At 46.8% G+C, this 12,939-nt stretch overlaps 1 protein-coding gene across 2 annotated transcripts; it reads right to left on the bottom strand.

Annotated features, from left to right (window-relative positions):
• Window positions 1–3,195: 3,195 nt before the first annotated feature.
• On the bottom strand, window positions 3,196–11,670 carry MCFD2 (multiple coagulation factor deficiency 2, ER cargo receptor complex subunit). Of its 2 annotated transcripts, none has more exons than XM_021701155.1 (4): window positions 11,510–11,670; window positions 5,821–5,981; window positions 4,879–5,038; window positions 3,196–3,415 (listed from the first exon to the last, which is right to left on the bottom strand). In XM_021701155.1, the coding sequence occupies exons 2-4, from the start codon at window positions 5,967–5,969 to the stop codon at window positions 3,284–3,286; spliced, it is 441 nt and encodes a 146-aa protein (XP_021556830.1). In that variant the 5' UTR covers window positions 5,970–5,981; window positions 11,510–11,670; the 3' UTR covers window positions 3,196–3,283. The 2 variants fall into 2 exon arrangements, with proteins under 2 accessions (XP_021556830.1, XP_021556831.1); XM_021701156.2 differs by having other exon boundaries at window positions 11,575–11,670.
• Between the last annotated feature and the right edge of the window lie 1,269 nt (window positions 11,671–12,939).

The raw sequence follows: 12,939 nt of genomic DNA, 5'->3' as shown, positions 1-12,939 counted from the left end.
CAAAAGTTCAGACATAATGTTCATAGTTTCTGCTACTAATTTCCTAGTTGAAATGTTAGATCTTTTGTTGGGTCCTTGATAAAATGGATTTTCTCTTGAGGTAGAAATGTGATTTAGCTCTTGTTTTTATCAGGGATGTTATATAAGAGTATTTGTGTCCTCTGATGATAACACCTTCAGGGGAATCTGGAATATGACAAAAAGGTTTTTTTTTCTTTTTCTCCTCTCTAGAAGGAATTGAAATCCAGAATCTAGATCAGAGAGGTTACATGGCAAACATACGATAAATACTCAATGAATGAATCAACAAATGAACAAATGCAGGACTAGTCAAAAATTAAAAGCACTAATGTCTCATCGCTCTGTGTTTGGGAAACTTGTCAGGTTATGTTATGGGTCTAGCTAAAGGAAATAGATTCTTCATATACAATAGAGATGAAGTATTAATTAGTACAACTCTTCCGGATAGCAATTTAGCAATACTTACTAAGGCTTAAGATTGTTCAAACTGCAGTAATTCAATTTCCTCAAGAAGTAAGAGTGTATTAAAGACTTTATGGACAAACAGACATCACATGTAATTGTACCACACAGAACATCCTAACTTGTTCTGTAGTTCGACAGATAAATGGACTGATATTCATGATCTATCCATCCAATGGAATAACCTACAGAGAAGATCTTTCGACTCCTGCCCCTGAGGAGTCATCAATCCCTTTACAGCCCCACCAGCCCCCACTGCAATGAGGAAGGGGCCCAGGCTCTCCAGCCAGAGTGAGGAATGGGTGACTCAGTGTTTAGTACTATTGTCAGGCACTTACTAGATGCTTTCTACATTTTCTCTCATTTTGTTAATCCTCTTAAACTCTCAGTAAGTTTTATTGTAGTTTTTTAAATATATATGAGAAACTAAATTTTAAGTTCATGGCTGGGGAGTAGCAGGCCTAGGATTCTGACTCGGGTCTGCCTGAGTTCAAAGCTTATGCTCATATAAGGCTGCCTCTCTTGGGTAGATTTATCTCCATTTTAGAGATAAAGAAACTGAAATACAGAGATGTTCCTTATACATTCTGAAAAATCCTTGAGGTGGGCTACGAGAAGGCCAAGGTATTGTGTAGGAGAGAAGAGGTCAAGAGGGGGTATGCAAGGAATGTCTCTGTGTCCCTAATATCACAGGCTCCTCCCACCAGGGACATTTGCTAAACAGGACCACAGAGTCCAGCATGAAATAATTACAAAGAGAAACCAGCTGTGGAGGAGGAAGGAGGTGTCCGTCTTGTCTATTTAATGGGGTGACTCTGCCTTCTGACGATCTGCTTCTCTCCCTCTCCAGCTGCTCAGTCCCTTCCTAGCTGCCAACAGTATGAGGTTCTTCCAACCGTGAGCCACTCATTAGATCCATCCAGAGGGGCAGCTCTGGATGAAGAAGGGTCAGTGCAAGATCCAAGGATCTTGGAGGGCAAGGGAGAGAGAAGGCAATGGTTAACTTCCTTCCTTCCTATCCTCCCTCCTTCCCTCCCCTCCCTCTTTCTTTCCTTCTTTCCTTTTCAAATGGCAGAACAAAGCGTTATTCTCAAAACGCCAGGGGAGACTGTGCTTTTTGCTTGGGCCTGGGAGGTTTTCAAAAATGCTACCTAATTAAATTCTCTGGCCAAGAAAAAACAGTCGCCAGACTCCAGGAGAAAACACAGTATTTTCCTAAACTAGACAATGCTATCATAATCTGAACATGGCCAGGGAAGAAAGGTCCAAAAAGTGGTTTCATTCAGAAGAAGAAATGCATCAAGGATGACTGGGAATCTACCCCTGCCAAAAGGAATAGGGCACAGCCAGGGAGGGTTGTAGGGCCTGTGATGGGGTAGGCACATGTAAACATCTGTATTAAATACACAAAACCTTCATGTGGGAGGAGAAGACCCCTATGTGGACAAAATCAACTGCTCTTTATTTTGTTTATCAGTTTTATTGGTCATATATCCAAGATTCATTATATAACTCTTTCAAAATAACTAGATATTACAAGAATAGTTTACAATTCAGCTCTGATTGCACAAATACTTGACACAGAAACCATTTTTACAAATACATATGTTTTCTTATAAGAATACTCTAATAAAGAAAATAAGTCTCTATATGTCTTTCAGCAAATCCTATGCAGTTTTTTGCCCCATTCAACCACCATTTTGGGTTTTTTTTCCATCCTGGCACGTCCATCACATCCAATAAACCAAATTACAGTCTGCTGCTGCTTCTCATTTTCAACCATTACTGAGATTCACACTGTTAAGAGTTTTTAGGCTTCTTTTTCTAATCTTTCCTGATTTGAAGGAATTCACATATTTAAGCTAGAAGGGGTAATTTAAGCACCATTCCTTCTAAATATAGCTTGCAGCAACTGGTGCTTGGTGATCTCACTCCTCACTTAGGCAAGACCAGCTAGTAGCTCTATCCTGCACTGCATCAAGCAGGAGGGATACAGTCCTTGTATTCCATATAGTGTCTAAACCTCAAAAACAAACCCTGGAAACAGTAAGAAAGCTAAAACATTTGCTAATGATTAGAAGAAAGAACACTTTTAAATTCAAGGTCTCTCCTAAGTTGAAGAAGATATAAAAGAAAGGATGTGACAGTAGTTCTGTAAAATACTGAAAAACTAAAAAATGTTAATCATGTAGGTCAATGGTGTATCATTTCCAAAGTGCCAGAAGATACAGAATCTTAAGACGCTAAGGCTAGCTGAACTCAGGATCTGGTCTCCTTCTTACGCAATGGCTTTGAAATAGCCTAATACTCCCTTGCCCAGGGGCACGTCATCATTCAGGCCGGGGGAACTTTGCAGAATACTGACCACGTTTACCTGGAGAGACAGGTTCTACCAGGGGAAACATTTGGCATTTATGCTATTCCTTCACCGTTACTGAAAAGTGTGTCCACTTGGCAAAGCTTGTCTTACTTTTCAGGTAGCAGGAATGAAAACCAAGAGACTAGCAGTATTCTACAGTCAAGTTCCTGAGTACTACGCTCCAATTATCCAATATTCTTAAAAGGATTCTTTAATCAAGCCCTTGTCCAGTAAGAGACTGAGTACTTGGGGACTGCGATATGTCCCATTTCTCTTATATTTCTCTTGATCTCTCTTTCTCACCCCAGTGTAATAAACTGCAATAGGTTTTTACCAAAATACTGTAGCAGTAGTTGGAAATGAGTTATTTTGCATTACCAAAAGTGTTCAATCACATTGTAACGGGTCACATTTGCATACAACTAGATGGCCAAACAATGTCTACTGCAGTGATTTTGCAAATTCAGCATAGTCAATGTATCCATCATTGTTCTTGTCATCGTCTCTTAGAACACCATCTATTAAGTTAATCAGTTCAGCTTCACTCAGTGGTGGGGCCTGTTCATTCCCTTCCTACAAAATACAAATTAGACAATGATGAGTTGCACATTTTACTGGAAGTGCTTAGCTAATGTCTAAAATGTCCGTGCTCATGTGTCCAAAAGCTCCTTCAGTGTAGCATGCGGCTACTTCTAAGAATCCACAAACCATATATCAGATAGAGTCAATTCACAACAATGCAATTTAGATTTATATTTGCCAGTTAAAAAGAAAGATGCAATCAAAGCAGGCCCTTGCTTATTTGTTCTAAAAATTACTTTTCTTGCTTTTCTAATTACAAAATACATGTTCGCTGTAGAAACCTAGGTCTGGCTTACACAGAATTATGAGGTTCCTAATTCCCCCAAACCCACAAACTCATCTTAGAGAAAAGCTCACAACCCAGGCTCTCCTGAGGGTCAGCTCTGGGCACAACATGCCCTTGGAAAGTGCAACCAGTCTGCATTGGACAGCATCTTGGGGTCAGAACAAGAAGAGGAAGGCACTGCCAACCAGGAGAACCTGTTACAATCCCTGAGGTGAAGGTACTGGCCCTGCTCCAGAAGCAGATAGAGCAGGGCTCACTGTGCCGAGTGCTAAGCTAACGCCGTTCGCGTCCTTGGCTGATTCTTCCTTTGCTACCTCTCCTGTGTGCAGCCTTTGCTCTCCTAGCACCACCAACAGCCTGGCCTGCCAGGACTGCTGAATCCCAGGTTCTCTCCCTGATGCAAGTCTCTCCCCACGTCCATCAGTCTGCCTCCCACAGCCAGAGATCTTCCAGTGACACTGCCATTCTGCCGCACGAAGCCATTAGCGCTCCCCACTGCCTTCCCAGCAAACCCAAATCTGCTCTCCCGGCAGCCAGTGGGAGCACACCCACATCCCCAACTCTGCCTCTCGTCCTCTCTACAGACTGCGGTGTGGCAGAGTGGGACAGACACTAGACCTGGAGACCTAACATCTTGTTTTCAGTTCCCGCACCTCTAAACTGGGGGCAGTAACAGTGCCTGCCCTGCCTACTCACAGGCTGTTGCAAAGATCGAATGAGCTCTCTAACCCACTTGAAAGCGCTCTGTAAACGGCTTCATATGGAGAACTGTATAATATCACACAAACCCTCAATTATTGCTGAGTCCCTCGACCCCTTGGTCCCCTGGTTCGCCTCTCTTCTCAAATAAAACTTCTCCCCTGCTCTGCATTTTCATGTGGTCTGTCCTTTAGGCGCTGGTTCTCAAACTCCAGGGTGCAGCAGAAATGCCTGTACACTTGTCAGAGATACCAGGCCCTGGGACTTCTGCCTCAGTAGGTCACCCTTTGCGAGAAGGGGCTTCGAACAGGAAAAGGCAGAATGGAGTGGTGAGCAGGAAAAGGAGATGCAGCAATACTGTTGTACAAGGACAGCACAGGTCATCAAGACTGGGGACTGAACTGCCGGGGGCGGGGCAGGGGGGGGGAGGCTTTCCAAGACGCTGTCCACTGAGCCTCGGCCGACCTACCTCCTTATGGACGTGAGTGATGGCTGTGGAGAGCTCTAGGCCATCAAGCAAATTATTGCCGTCATAATCATGCATTTTGAAATAATGGAGCTGCAGTTCTTGTGGGGACATCTCTGCTTCTGGTTTGTTGATGACACCTTCTAGATGCTCCATGATATGCCTAAAAACCAATAGTTAGACTCAGACCACTCGGCAGCAACCCCAGGATCATGCCAAAACTTTAAGGACTGGAAAGTTGAAGATCTTAAAGTTCACCCATCCCAGAAAAACAAACAGAAAGAGTGGCAGAGCACACTCAAGGATGAGAGACACAGGCAAGGCCATGAAAGGGGCAGGGGAAAAGTCAAACAGTTCACCTGTTAAGCTGGCAAGACTATGGGTATTGTTCCCTCTTTATTGTTAGGATGCTGTTATAAAACCTTTGGGGGCTAGCAACTAAAAAAATGTTTTTGAACCAATTTAAGGATAACAAATAATGTGTGAGACTAACTGGCCCAGGACAAAAGTTGCAACAAATAATTCAATGTTTAAATGTGCCAATAAAAAAAGAAAAATGCCTGGTCAGTCAAGAAACCTTAGTTCCAGCCTGGGTTCTGCCACCACTACTTGTGTGTACGTGTGAGAGAGGGTGCATGCGCTCACGAGTATGAATGTGTGTGTTGGGGGGGTCTCTACATCTGTCTTTGGTGAAAGAGAGAGACAGAATGAATTCAGGCAAGTCATTTATCCCATCTGGGCCTCAAGAGCCTCCCTTTATGAAACGATGATGGAAAAAAGACTGCCTGATTTACAGGTAGCTATAAGGAGTATCGTTCTTGAAAAATGTCAAGGAGTTGTACAAATAATAGAGGGAGGAAAGGTTGGAGGGAGCCATCGCAGCCAGCCATAGGCTGCAGCTGCAGAGGGGAGGCCCTGGGACCCCAGCCCTGGCTGAATACGTACTCTTGGTCGTGCACTGTATTCTTATCCAGGCCCACGCTGCCAGGATGGGAGAAGCTGGCCCCAGGTTCCTCAGCCCCAGCACCTGGAGCACAAAAGGCCCAGACCAGGCCACACAGGAAGGGGGTTCTGAGCAGCTGCAGAGATCTCATGGTCGCCAGTACCTGGGAGGTGGGGAACACAGAAGGTGCAGGTGAAAACACCAGAGCGAAGGTTCTTTCAAAACGTGACACAGCGTGCTCCTGGGGAAGGAACTCAGTGAAAGGAACAAGACTACAGAAGACTGGGCCTAAGGCCAGCTCTTCCACTAGACTGCGGGGTGACCTTGGGCACGCCAAGTCCCCATCATTCAGACTGGGGGTGGGAGGGCTCCATGACATTTCCTAAAGTTCCTTCAGAATGCCAAGCAACTCGTGAGAGCTTAAAGGGATTTAAAGATTATTCCTGCCTACAAGAAGCTTACAGTCTGGTAAAATACTTCCTATGGAGAGCACTAAAAAAGGCACAAAGTGAGGTGTTCTAAAGAAAAACAAAACTGAAAGTTTAGAGGAAGAAATTTCCTCTGCGTGAGGGAAAATCAGGGAAGGCTAAAGGACCTGGGGACACTTCTGGGCCTGGATGGACGAGCACACACTGGACGTGCAGGGACCGAAGGACTAAGGCAATGGTGTAAGCGAGAAGCAGGTCAGACAAGTGGGAAAGAAACTCCAAGTGGTTCAGCTGGGGGGAGCCTAGAGGCTATGAAGCGGGCAGAATGGTGGACAAAGGACACAGAGATTGACCCGGCCATATGGGATATGGCTTTGCACACTAGGCCAAGGAGGCTGAAATTTCTGGCGGATGAATGGGGAGCCACTGAGGATTTGTGAATGGGAGAGGAGATCGGAGCTAGGTTTCAGAATGGCTCATCCAGCAGCATGCGGGTGGGGTGGGGCGGGGGGGGGGCACTATTTAGTGGAGCAAGACCAGAGATAGGAATGTGGTAGTTAAGGAAAGCGATGAGGCAGGTCACATGAAGGCCTTGCAGCTGGGGACACGGAGAAAAGGACATTAACCCCTGCCTCGTCCATCTCCCAGGACAGTGGCAGAGGCAGGTAACCCAACCACTGTGAAAGATCACTGGAAAGAGTTACGTAGACATTAGGAGGCCATCAAGTACTCCTGGAGTTTGGTTAGACTAGAACTGTGGTCAACAAGACATAGCACCACTGCAAGCTCCTGACGGCAGGAGTACTTCGTTCCCAGCCTTCCCCACCAAGGCTCAGGCAGGCCTCTACTAACTGTGTGCTAAACTGAAATTCCCAGTCCTTCCGGGGGCTTACAGACTGACCTCAGAAAGGAAGGTGAAGGACGGCCAAGAGACCTCCACACCAACACAAAGACTACACTTTCACCTCCCAAAAGGCAGCGCAGATTCTGCTGGTAACAAGGCCAGTGATTTCTAATGGGCCAACTGTAACCACAACCCCAAACTGACAACAGTAAAGAGAAAGCTTAAGGTACTAATCATTCCCTTGCACCCACCTCACAGAGCTCACTCCAAAGCTGCTGCTACCTCTACTCCCTGCACCTGAGGCTGAGAAGTAGCTGTGTTGAAGCCCCCTCACCCATCCCAAAAGGTGGGACTCTGGGAGAATGTCATCCCTACAATGTTTGGGAATATTACCCAAACCCATTTTGCCTATCCACAGTATCCCCTCCAACAGTCCTCTCCCTAAGGGAACAACCACCACTGGGATATAACTTCCAGAGGGCCAAAAAGCAGCATCTAATCTTACTACCATACAGGGACATCATAATGCAATGTCATACTTAACAATAAAAAAAGATTTTTAGGGGCACCTGGGCAGCTCAGTCGGTTAAGCGTCTGCCTTCGCTCAGGTCATGATCCCAGGTTCCTGGGATTGAGCCCTGCATCGGGCTCCCTGCTCAGCGGGAGCCTGCTTCTCCCTCTATCTCTCCTCCCAACTTTGCTCTCTTGTTCTATCTCTCTCTCTCAAATAAATACTTTAAAAAAGATCTTCAATATCTTTTAATAAAAAAGAGCAGATTGCCAAAGTCTGTAAACAGTAATTTTGTAAGAAAAAAAAAGTGTATGCATATTTCATATATAGAACAATGACTAAAAACTGTTAAATATTATTTTCTGAATTACGAGGTGTGGTTCTGATTTTTCTTTTTACTTCTCTATGAACTCTAAAGTTTCTACTAAAAATATGTTCTTTCTTTATAAATATGTATTTAATGTAATTTACCCCATTATTTTGTTCCAATAGGTATGGATGGAATTTAAAAAAGGGGCTTTCATTTAATTCTCATCTCTAGAAAATAATTCAGGAACAGAAACTACATTTCCAGTTTTATCAAATAAAACTGTCCTGACCCTGACAAGGCCACTGCCACTGTACCTGGTACCTGAAAACAGGTCTCAAGTTACTCCCAGCAGTTAATTGCCCAGGCCAGAGCAGAACAGCTTGGTCTAACCAGGTATCTTAAGAGTTCTGGGACAGGAGAGACCAGAGAGGGAAGCCAGTTCCAACCAAACCTCGTAGACTCATGCACAGTAGACATCTCTTTCTCCAGCAAGCCTTCTTCAATACCGAGTCTGGCTTAGGCATTCTTCCCATATGCTCCCCAGTGCCTCCCTTCAGAAGGGCCCTGACAACTGCTGTGAATTTAACCCTGAGAAGTGCCTGATTACTTGTAAGCGCTCCCTGCTGGACTGAGCTCTATGAGGGCAGGCACATTCCCAGCATCAGGCACAGTGCCTCGCACAAAGGCCGGCAGTTCTCAGCCTGTGTGCCATGGTCCTTAAGGGTTGGGAGGATTCCCGCCTTCACAGATATACTGCCAAGTTTTGATGTCAATGTAACTGAGCATAAACCTTTTTTTTTTTTTTTTGAGATATCTATCAGACAGTTGAGTGATCAATGAACCCATAGCACCATTTCCTATTACTATATGGTTGGAGGCTTAATATATCAGATCGTGTGTGTGTGTGTGTGTGTGTGTGTGTGTGTGTGTGTGTGTGGGAGGGACAGATTCTATTTAAATAACACCAAAAAGCAACCAAGTGATAAGCAGTACAGTAACTATGTACCCACATTATCCCTTCTTCAAGGGAAGCAGAATAAAGGCCAAGAACCACTGGTTTTGAACATGTCCTATCTTGGTTCCCTGTAGCAGGTTTCTAACAGAACACAACAAAAGCCCAATCTACAAACACAGAGGAGAAACTCTCCCTCCAAGTGCTACAATGAAAACAGGGAATCTGACTGTCATCTAACCAAATAAACTGTCACATTCCAAAAGAAACATAAGCAACTCCCCTTTGCCTGAAGAACATGTTGCATCACCCATACTCCAATGACTTAATTCAAGGCCATGAGCAAACAGTAGATAAGCCCCAGCAGTTCCCAGGCTCACTGCCTTCTCTGAGAAATTATAAAGGCCAGACTGGAAAAAAATCCAGAGGAGAGACTTCTGAAGGCAACTTCAGAACCCAACCCATGCTTTGAGACATCCCTCACAAGGAGGAGCCTCAGTCCCGGAAGGAGAGTGCCAGACCATGCTCAGTGGTGGGTCTTTTGCAGTGCCTGGAGTATAACAGGGCTCCCCTCGCTGATCCAGCAGCCTCTTCCAGGCCCAGAGCCTTTGCTCCCACTGTTCATTAATCCATCCTCCCTCTCCCTTCCAGGCCCCTTCACACATCATCTGGGGATTCTTACAGCCACACCAGTCATTCTCTCCTCCCTCCTGAGTGCAGCCTCTCATAACATACAGTCACATACTGTTCTCTTTCCCTCCCTCTGTGAGGGCCAGGAGCCTATCTTATCTGTCTCTCCCTTACTCTACCAATCACAAAGTGCTAAGCTGCCCAGAGAATAGCACACCTTCACATCTGATTCAGGGCAGTGGGCTCTGGCACCCAGATATGTTGTTCCCTACCACAGAAGATCTGGCCTAAGTTAGAAAAGTAACTTCCCTTTGGAGTCCTCCCACTAGGGCTGGCCTGGCCAGCTTGGCCCACCCTCTCCTCCTATTGTCATCAGCCCCATCAGCAAGTAAGAGTTTGGAGCCAGCCTTCCTCCCATAAAGACTGCAGCGGCTGTTAGCAGCTTTTGTCTCATGCCAGTGGCCCTGAGTTAATTCACACTCACCAACACCCAGACATCCTGTACCCAAAATCAGTGCCAAAGAAAAACTCTGAACAATACTTCCCATTTACCACTGCTATGGTCCTGGACTGAAGACAAGAATAGAACGAGGTTCCTAGGCCAAAGAAATTGCTACATGGGTGGGGGTGGGGGGTGGGGGTGGGGTTCAGAATTGGTTCTGAAAAGCAGAGCATTTAATAACTTGATCTATATGTTTATTTGGAGAGCCCATGGAGTGGCCATGCTTCATTTGTGCATTCAACCAACACACTCCTTACTAACAGCCTGGTGCCACACAAAGTACTGAGGACAGAACACTGACCCGGATGGGCTCCTGTCACACTGATTACAGCCTGGTGGAAAAGAGAGACCAGTAAACAGACACCCATGGAGTACCACAGAAACCCCAACCCACACCTGGAGTAACACATGAAGGATAAGAAGGGTTTTTTCAACTAAAGTGTAGTACTTCAGGCAGAAGGAAAATAATGTAACCAGCACCTAAGCCTATAAGAAACTTGGTCCAATCCAGGAACTAAAAAAAGGCTCGGTAAGGTTGAAGACACAGTAGAGGCAGATGGAAGGATATGATTAGCTTGTCTGAATAATTCTGCAGGTTGGCAGGGAACTGAAATCTGGTACTCTAGGATAAGCAGGAACTGTACCTGGTCCATGTGATGAGGGTTGTTTGGCCAGGGGGCCTAATCCATTGGAGCAGAGTGGGGAAGAGAACTAGAGTAAGGCAAAAAGAGTAAAAAGACAGTTCATGAAGGGCCTATATAAGCTCTGTTTTAGAGCTTGGAAGAACAATGAGAATCCACTGAAGGCCGGGAAGGCAATGGGGGAAGAAGGCGTCTGGTGACACGATCAGATCTGTTTTAAGATCTCACTCTGGCTTTCCAGTACATAACAAACTACAGAGGATCAAGAGGTCCAGTCGGGAGGCTACTGAAGTAGTCCAGGGGCAATGGTGGCCTGAACCAGCTGCAACAGAGGGACTGTGCATCAGGCGCGAAGTGGAAATACCTAAGATGAGATGTTCGGTGGATTCGATTGAGTGGGTAAAGGGGTGCCGTGCCGGAGGGGAGAATGACGCCCAGGTTTCTGGCTTGGGCGCCGGGTGCTTGGCGGTGCCATGCCCAGATAGAGGATACAAGAGGAGGTCGGCTTCCCCTGCCTTCCACTCGCCCGGCCCAGGACCTGTTTGTTGTCTCTCCCAGACCAAGACCTGGGTACCGGCAGGAGACGGAGATTAACGCCCCAGGCCTCTGTGCAGGTCGTCCAAGAAGGCAGGGACTTGGCCCCGGCCGGACCCATCTGGCTTCAAAGGCCCCGGCGGCCCTGTTCCAGGAGAGACGATCTGCTCCCAGCCCGCTAAGCTTTCTGAGGCAGCGACCCCCACCCAGACCGCTCCCACCCTCTCCCGCCCCCTCCTTCCCCCCGGGACCTGAGCCCAAAGCCCCGAGCCCCGAAGAGGGGCGCCGGGATCCCGCCCCGCTACGGACCCCTGAGTGCTGCCCCACCGACCTCATTACCTGGGGTTGGGTCACGGGCCTCGGAGGCCGAAGCCCGGGCCTCAGGTGTTCTCGAGTTCACTCACCCTCACTGCCCCGTTTCCAAGCAGTTCTCCCCAGACGCGAAGCCTTCCAACATGAGCCTCGCCAGCCCCCGTCCTCAGAATGCTTTTATTGGCCCCGCCCCCCGACCCGACTCGCCGTGCGCACGCGCGCCCCCTTCTGCCCGCCCATTGGCGCCAAAGAGCCCCGCCCCTGCCCGGAGACCCGCAGCGTGGACCGCTGGGGTGACTCCACGTGTAAAGGGCTCAAGCCCCGCAAGGGCCAGGCAGACGCAGTTCCTTTGCCTGCCTTCCCTACAGCGACAGTCGGCTCGGGTCCGGGTTGGGCTACCTGAGCCTTCAGGGTGTCGGCAGGTTGCTGGGAATGTAGGAATGTGGTCTGGCGTGGGACGTAGGATGGTTAATGCGGATGGGTCGGACGCTAGAGCTGGCTTCTAGTCTGCCTCCACCTTTACAGGTTCCTCAGTTCCTCCGCCTGCAGGTTGGGAAGAAAGATAATAGGAATCCTAATTCCTCTCCTCATGAAACGCCTAGAAGACGCTGGAGCCAGCCACGGATCCTGCGATTCCAAGAGTGGCCGACTAACAGCCTTTGCTTGTTGTATTCCACAAGCCTCATCATCTTCGATACCTTTCACTCGTATTATACGAGTCCCACCAAGATTTTATGGGCAGCTCAGTTCAAATACCACCTAACTTGTGCAGTTAGTGGAATCACCTGCTATCTTAGTAGAAGACAAAGCACTTCAAGAAAAAAACAGATGCACAAACAAAAGAAAAGCCCCGCATAATGCTGCTCTTACAACTTTCCCCTATACAAGACTGTTCCATGAATATCCACTGACCAGATGGGTAAATGAATGTGGAACTGTCCTTTTTTAAATCCCCTATCCCACTTGTGTTCATAAAGATACATAATCATCTTTCATATGAATCTGGATCCAGAAAGGGAGAGACTGGGAGAGAAAAAAAGAGGTTAAGTAGATGATCCCAGAACCCTCCCTGCATTCTGCTTTAGCAGATCAGGGCCTTGAAAGTTGGCCAAGGTAACTGCCATTGACAGTGCCTCATTCCTTCTCCCATCTTTAGCTGAGATTGAAATCTGTCAACCCTCTTCCAGAGAAAAAGCCCAGGATCCCAAAGTCCCTGAAGAAACCCTGTTAATTCAAGGCCCCCTTCTTTCCTTACTCTGAAGTTGTTTGACCTAATTCATTCTTCAGCCCTGCATCTGCCATCCATCCATTCTTCCATTTGCTCATTTATTCATTGATTCAGTAACATTTCTTGAGTACTTCTTATGTACTAGACACTGTGCTAGAAGCTACTAGATACACAAATAAGACATGGTCTTGTGCTCTCATTCTGTTTGCCTAATGCTTCCGCTTTTTCT

Source organism: Neomonachus schauinslandi, chromosome 10 (assembly GCF_002201575.2).
Source record: "Neomonachus schauinslandi chromosome 10, ASM220157v2, whole genome shotgun sequence".
NCBI lineage: Eukaryota > Metazoa > Chordata > Mammalia > Carnivora > Phocidae > Neomonachus > Neomonachus schauinslandi.
The sequence above is the reverse complement of the archived record's forward strand: the minus strand, read 5'-3'. Positions and strand labels throughout refer to the sequence as shown.

Excerpts from the sequence above, each read along its gene's own strand:
- MCFD2 (XM_021701155.1), bottom strand. The coding sequence starts at position 5,969 with ATGAGATCTCTGCAGCTGCTCAGAACCCCCTTCCTGTGTGGCCTGGTC. Across the intron at positions 5,039-5,820 it reads AATACAGTGCACGACCAAGA|GCATATCATGGAGCATCTAG; the intron begins GTACGTATTCAG and ends ATTGGTTTTTAG. Across the intron at positions 3,416-4,878 it reads TCACTCACGTCCATAAGGAG|GAAGGGAATGAACAGGCCCC; the intron begins GTAGGTCGGCCG and ends TGTATTTTGTAG.